We start from the raw sequence: 7,986 nt of genomic DNA on the forward strand, positions 1-7,986 counted from the left end.
TTATTTATTTCAACAGACTGATTTCCTTATATAAACTGTAACTCAGTAAAATCTTTGAAATTGTTGCATGTTGTGTTTATATTTTTGTTCAGTGTAGATAATCTTCAGCGTGGGTTTTGCAGCCAATGTTGGTGGAATCTCTCTCTCGCTCTCGAAAGTCAGCTCTCTCTCAAAAGTCAACTCTTCCCTCAGCTCTCTCTCGAAAGTCAACTCTTCCCTCGGATGTTGGCTTCAGCTGAAACAAGACAAGCCAGAAAAGCGTACATTAGTTTATTCACCATATGGTGTATGAATATATACTATGTACAGTACATGCATTGTGTGTGTGTGTGAGAGAGACAGGGGGTTGGTGGCACCTTAATTTGGGAGGATGGGCTCGTGGTATAGGCTGGAGCGGAATCAGTGGCATGGTATCAAATACATCAAACACATGGTTTCCATGTGTTTGATGCCATTCCATCCGCTCCGTTCTGCCCATTATTATGAGCCGTCCTCCCCTCAGGAGTCTCCTGTGGTGTGAATACTGGTGACACGGCTCTTACTGGTGTAGTCCTTGGGCTGCATGGGTTTAGAGATGACCTGTCTGAGGGCCTCCACCCACTCTCTCTGCTCCCTCTCCTGCTCACACATGAAGACAAACTGGCGGTCCGGCGTCTCCACTGTGACTCCACACCTCCACCTGTTGCCTCTGGTCCTTTTGGGAATGCACTCACTCACTGAGTAACCATTGGTCTCTGTGCCAATGAACACAACTCCCAGCTCCTCAGCATCCTGTAGTAAACAGACACACACAACATGTTGATAGTGTAGAGTTTAGTATTCAAGGGATACACACAGGTACACACGTACACAGCGAATACACACACACACACACACACACACACACACACACACACACACACACACACACCCTTTTGAGATGATGAGGTGGATTCCTTTCTTACCAGCTGGCTTTTGAAGTAAAGGAGCTTCCTGTCTTGGGAGTCCAAGATGAACCATCTCTTTTTGAACGTCTCCTTTTGCTTCCCAACAGATACACTTTAATGTAACTGTGTTCATAATGCGATTACATTGTAACAACCAGGTCACTTTACGTTTCTTCTATCCAATGTCATTATTTAGTATGATAATCACAAAGTAACTACCTACCATAGGACCTGTCTTCTCCATGTATCCTTCTTTGAGGTAGTTTCTGGTAATTCTAGTCCTCAACTGTCAGAATACACATAATGAAGAGGAATACAGAAGAAGCATTTATAAGCATCAATTCATTTATTGCTATTTGCAACGGTAGTTATTGATCGCTACGGTTGCTGAATATATCCTTAGGCACTAGGAACCACTGTCTGTTCTTTAGGAAATATTTACATCTAAATGTACTGGTATTCTGCAACATAAAACCAAGCCAATAGTTTCTGGAAATACTATCTTGTGACACCCTCTCAAAGCTGAAACGTGTTGACCTTCCTCTAATGCATTGATTCATAGAAGTCTGTCTTCACATGGCCCTATAGTTTCACGTTTTATTAGTCGTATGTACAGGATACACATGGTATACACCGTCCAATTAAATGCTTACTTGCAAGTTCTTTCTCGACAATGCAACAACAATAAGAAATAAGAAAATCTAAGAATAACAACATAAAGTAAATGGCTCAGTAGAATATAATAGACATTTTATCATAAGTATAATACAGGAATTTATAGTATGTTTACACCCTAAAGTGAATGGTCTACAGGGGAAAATAAAAATACCAAATTCATGTGGGGGAGACATTGGTAGCCTCTGATTTGATGGAAATAGAGATACTGTGCCGGTACAAACATGGTTGAAAAAAACTTTACTGAAATATAGTTTAACAAACACTTACTTCTTTATCACTTCCTGTGGGGTATGCTGTTTTCAGGTAGGCAAAGCGAGCAGCTCGAATGGCATTGAACCAGTTGACAATCTCCTGAGCAGGGAAGACTAGTAAGCTTTACACACTGATATTCAGCATAATCTGCTACAGGAGGACACCATAAAAACTATCTCCAACCAACTGTGAATACAAGCAGATCAACAAAGATCTCAGACAAAAATACTAACAAAAGCTTGTTTTGCAAAGTTGTAAATATTTTAGCATGGCTTCTTGCTCACTTATCCACTTCCTCGTGTATTGGATGAGGCCACGTGACGACAAACGTCTTTCTCTTATCTCACCTGGTATTACCAGGAGATCAGTTTGTGATTTATCCAACTCCTCTGTAGTTTTCACTTTCATAACAAACATATGGCAAAGGAGTTGTATAAAACACACAGTGACAGATCTTTGATCACCAGGCTATACAAAAGCTACTCTTCTATAATAAAGAGAGAAATACAGACAGAAATGCCCACCTCTCCACTTTCGTGGTAGACAAAAAGACTTCTGGTGTGGCTGTCTTCCTGGTAGGTAATCTGTAGACCATGGGCGTGACCAATTTTCTCAGGTTGAAAGGTCACATTCACGTCTTTGATGGAGATGAGCGCTTTGGGCCCTTTGGTCGGCTGAGGGCGCAGAGTGATGATGCGTACAATGCAAGCCCAGTAAAAACTCAACAATGTGGCTTAACTATTTGTAAGCCTGACTTGAGAGAAAACTGAACATATGTCATAGTCAAATAATGTTAAGATGATTCACAAGTGAACCCCTGTAAATACTAGCAGAGCTATGGCACTGAACTCTTTTCACCTTTCAGTAGTCACACTTTCTAAGTATGTGACCATAAACAGTTTAGAAATTTGGCCGTGCAGCAAAGCTACCCAGCATGTCAATGACCTCACACTTACATCCTCCTTGTTGTAGTAAGCCAGGGTGAATTCCTTCTCAGATAGAACAAACTTCCTTCTCTGAAACTGTCCCTTCTCCTTCCCCTTCTTCCACAGTATCCCTTCATAGAAACCTGGAATGGACCCAAAGAAGTGTACTCTGTTACATTTCCGTAATTCCTCATTACATGTGGGTATGCCTCTCATGTCTCTGTGTGTGGTTTTCACTCAAGTGAACGATGCTCTGCTGTAGGTCTACAGAAGTGTCAGTGTGACAAGAATAGATTTTTCTTGTCAGTGTACGATGAACAAACTACATTGACCCTGCAAAATGCTTCACTGTGGACAATATTTCAATTTCAATGCATGTCATTTAGCATACGCTTTTATCCAAAGTGACCTACAGTCATGCGTGCATACATTTGTCATGTATAGGTGGCCCTGGGAATCAAACCTACTATCCTGGCGTTTCAAGAGCCATGCTCTACCAACTGAGGTACAGAAGACCACAATCAAAATAATACAGAAATATAGAAGAAATGAGGTTCTATGTGTTATAACATCAAATCAAATCAAATCAAATTTATTTATATAGCCCTTCGTACATCAGCTGAAATCTCAAAGTGCTGTACAGAAACCCAGCCTAAAACCCCAAACAGCAAGCAATGCATTTGAAAGAAGCACGGTGGCTGGGAAAAACTGGCTGGGAAAAAATAACATGTCATTTGAACGTCCACAGACAAGCAGTAAAGCCAGTTCACCTGTGGTGTAGGCCAGTGGAGGATACTTTGTCTCGCCGGTAAATTCCATCCTCTCATATTTTGCTCTGATCCACTGCTCCCTTAAGACGCTGGGGGTTAAAAGGATGAGATGTTCTACAGTTTCACAGGCTTATCGGATCATTGAGTCCACAGTTTCTCCTGCATTGTTTTAGACAGGGTGAATAGAAACCCTAAGTATTGTCCATTGCATTTATTTTTCTTAAACCTTCAAAAGACAAATCATTTTTCATTGGGAGGGAGAGACAACAATTGACTGACTGGTTAAATTATTTATAATTCCATTGTCAGAAGTTCCACTTCTTTATTTTTTTAACAATACAATCCTTTCCTTCCCCTTCCTACATTGGTGCGCAAAGTCAGCATCCTTCAACTTCCCTAAATGCTGCCATTCGTTTGTACAAAAACGAATGCCCGGTGCCAAGAGCACTTGTCAGTGAAGTAGTGAAATGACCTGGGATGCCAACACTTACGCACAGTCTTCTTGCTGGGGCCGGTAGTAGAATGCTGGGACTGCTTTCTCATAGACGGCTCTGCCTGTGGCATTTCCATTGGTTTTCATGAACTTCGTTCACAAACAAACACCCCAAAAGAAGGAAATGGACAGAGGACATAAATACATTGTATTGATTAAGATTGCAAACCAAACCAGTACCCAATGTGGTCCTCCAAGATGAGAACCAGGAGTGAAATTGTCATGTAGTCACAAAACCTGGTCTTGAAGAGATACTGGTTGTGAAGGCTTTTATTCCACCCCAGCACAAAGTTAATGATCATTTGTTGATGGATTGATCTGGTTAGTGTTGGGCTGGAACGAGACACCTGAACACCCTGTAGATCTCCAGAACCAGGGTTGGTGTTGACCACTGCTGTAAGAGATCCATTCAGTACCTTCACTAGCTCGTCATCCCAGAAGTCGAGCCGTATGGATTTGACGCGGCTGATGTTGGACAGGTTGCGGTGCACTCCAGAGCAGTTCAGACACACGAATACACCCAGCTTATAGGATGCCCAGTCAGGATCTATATAGTGTATGCAGAGGACGGGAGGATCACCAGAAAGAGACAAGACTCTCAAGATCACTCAAAACTCATGGAAAAACAGAGATCAAAGAATGAATGACCATCTCTGTGTGGTGTCACTCAGCACTGAAAATCACTGATATCTATCAAAATAGTCAATGGTGACCAGGCCGGTCCTGGCTATTCGGTCCCCCTAGGCAAGACAAAAATATTGCTGCCCCTGCAAACTAGAAATTGTACCAGTAAGCAAACTGACGTTGAAAATACGTATTTTCCAGACGTTGAAGTTAGGTTCATTTTTGGTTCTGAATGAAAGGTGAAAAGACGTATTTTCCGGACATTGAAATCAGGTTCATTTTTGGTTCTGAATGAAAGTTAAAAATATGTATTTTCCCGGAAGTTGAAAACACGTATTTTCCGGACGTTTGAAATCAGGTTCATTTTGAAAAGACATAATTTATAGATGTCTATGTTTGGGCCAAAATCAATGCTTATCCAGGCCGGATCAAAAACCAACGTCTGTGGAAATCAAGGCCGGGCTGGACTGCACCAAAAAACAACTGCTGGTCCGTGCTTACTGGGGTGTTGCCTACCCTGTCCACCTGCAACGTCATTTTATGAATGCCCATCCATGTGTTAGGCCCACCGTTTGTAAAACAGGCTGTTGCATTTGCTTTATTAGTCCTGATTCCTGTGACTAATCAATTCGGCTATTTAAGCTCTAAATATCAGCTACCTAACTTTATCAGGAATTATCCTGAGCCTATTTGCAATGTGTTTACACCACAGGAGGTTGGTGGCACCTTAATTGGGGAGGATGGGTTTGTGGTAACGGTTGGAGCGAAATAGGTGGAATGGTATCAAATACAACAAACACATGGTTTCCATGTGTTTGATGCCATTCCATTTGCTCCATTCCAGCCATTATTGTGAGCTGTCCTCCCCTCAGCAGCCTCCACTGGTTTACACAGCAGGAAATGCATAAGTATTTTCTTTTTCACTATGATCAGCTCATCAAAAACAAACTTGAAACCACTGATCATGACAATTTAGCCCCTATGGTGAAACTCCTGGACAGCAGTTGTAGCCTGATTATCCATTCCATATAGTCCATTTTACTTTGACCTGTCCTGTTTTTAGAATATTGTAATGAGCCTGTAAGGCCACCGAAACTCACATGTAGTTTGTTGACTAACATAAACATTCTAGGCCGATTATTTCCCATAAAATAATCAAGTTGTCATTTATTTGAATATACCCAATGCACCCCAGCACTAACCAGAAACACACAAGCGCCTCTCGAAAAACTCTCTCAGCATGCCCCAGCGTCATCATCACATACAGCAACTAATTTGCATAACATAGGCTGAGAGACGCTCGAATGTGTACGCACATTACAACGGTGTGTTCGTAAATTAACTTTGGAGTGCGCTCTGTGGGTGTGTTCGTAAATTCACTCTGGAGTGCCCGTAAATTCAAAGCATTGTCAGATTGTCTGTTCATAAATTCAGAGCGTTTCGCTCCCGGAGCGCACTGGCAGAGTAGGGTTGATCCGAGCGTTCTGACCTCACAACTCAAGCTAACTTGGCTAGCTAGCCACTTCCAGACAAATGAGAGAACACCTCACTCTGGCAATTGTAAGGCTGTTTTCATGTTATCTAGAGCGTTGGTGACTTAACTGTGCTGCTGGCAACAATTTAATAACTTATTTGTGTCGACGTTTACTGACACCTGTCATATTCAACGTGTGTTGCGCGTTGGCAAATTCATGTTACTCTGCGCTCTGGCACAAAGACGAGAGTGCTCTGAAATGGGAGTAGATTCGCCAGAGTGAATTTACGAACGCACCCAATATGTTGTTGGTTAACATGTCAGCACATTTTTTTTATTTGATTGGGCGTCATTTAGTTAGGCTATTTGATCTAAGAAACCTGCATGATGTCTCACTACATTGTCATACCTTTTATCTCCAGCCTGTGGGCTACAGAAAAGGCCACATACCATTTCTACCATATAGGCTACTATATCTGCTACATGATTTATGTTAGATCGTTTTTTTTTTGAAGGAACGTTGGTGGAGTATGGCAGCGATGCGTCTCTCCAACAGCACCCCAGAAAGGCGCGCTGGGAATGGACAAGCTAAATATATTTTGAGCCCCTGCCTTTAACAAAGTGGGGGCTTATCACAGAGCGTCATCAGCGCTCACCTAAAACGGCCATATGACACTGGTTGAGAGAAATTGACATTGTTTTGAGAAAGAATTACGTGAGGTTGTATGTGTTGTTGGAGGTGCGTCTTGGTCAGTTTAGCTCAGAAAATGACACCCTCTTCAATCTGCCGCCATAGGCGGTCGCCTAATGAGCGGGAAAGCCTTGTAGGTAGAAGTTATTGTTGAGTAGTGAGAAAGCAATGTTTACACACACATACAAGTCAGAACATGGGCTGATTTAATTAATGTGAACAAATGGTACACTCATTGGCAACTTCATCCCTAACTCATATCTTGAATTGACTAGGATTTAAATGGAACTACATTGTCACTCACCCGGCGCGCCACAGTCTGCGCATTGATTGTTTTCTGGCAGTTTCCCCAATTCCAGCAAAATCGTTTTGTTTCGGTCCTTGTTTGCCATTATTTTGCGAATATAAATCTGTATCGATTTTGGGAAATATTTTGGTTAAATATGAGTGGTGTAATTATCCGTTTACGTAACGAAATACAAATGTTGACGTTTCTGTGAGTTTGGACGAAAACTGGAACGTGTGTACCAGTACTTTATGTAGGATCATGACGAACGTAAAATGCTTGTGATTTTTACTTTGTAACCTCCCACTACAGAAATGAAAGTTGTGGTTTTGTTTGATACGCTGCGTCTGCGGCTTGTTACACGTGTCCTTTTTTATTTCCAAGTTTTATTACATTCATTTACCAAAATATGTAAATACAAAAATATTTCATAATCATTTGTTACATTAGATTGTGTTGTGATCAATCTAACACGACTTGATTCATGTTTATATATCCACAAAGACATCCTACCCAATGATTTATATATACACACTGACAAAAGCCGCTGTTTTGAAGCAACTGCGCCTCCATCTTAGCATTCCCCCCACCGTTATACTTTTTTGGGGGGAAGCTATAAAAATGCATTTACCCATGTTTACATTTGTTTTTGCCATGTTTATTCTATTACAGACACCTTAATACAAACGTTTAAATTATATTATGTAAGCTAAACGTTAAAGACAAAATATTAAAACATTTTCCTTAAAGTATATTTTAGAAAGTACTGTTTCAGTTACAACAAAAAATAATTTTAAACGTGTAATTTTGCCCATGAAACATTTAAATAAAATACTGTAGAATTTAATTCATTACTAAGGACTGCT

General features: G+C 41.0%; 1 protein-coding gene across 1 annotated transcript; it reads right to left on the reverse strand.

The window, feature by feature from the left end:
* Window positions 1-63: 63 nt before the first annotated feature.
* Window positions 64-7,392, reverse strand: LOC115206082 (arf-GAP with dual PH domain-containing protein 2). The gene is made up of 11 exons (XM_029772664.1): window positions 7,139-7,392; window positions 4,462-4,592; window positions 4,044-4,135; window positions 3,553-3,641; window positions 2,813-2,925; window positions 2,381-2,530; window positions 1,872-1,955; window positions 1,150-1,212; window positions 945-1,022; window positions 543-771; window positions 64-235 (listed from the first exon to the last, which is right to left on the reverse strand). The coding sequence occupies exons 1-11, from the start codon at window positions 7,224-7,226 to the stop codon at window positions 207-209; spliced, it is 1,146 nt and encodes a 381-aa protein (XP_029628524.1). The 5' UTR covers window positions 7,227-7,392; the 3' UTR covers window positions 64-206.
* Between the last annotated feature and the right edge of the window lie 594 nt (window positions 7,393-7,986).

Source organism: Salmo trutta, chromosome 1 (genome assembly GCF_901001165.1).
Source record: "Salmo trutta chromosome 1, fSalTru1.1, whole genome shotgun sequence".
NCBI lineage: Eukaryota > Metazoa > Chordata > Actinopteri > Salmoniformes > Salmonidae > Salmo > Salmo trutta.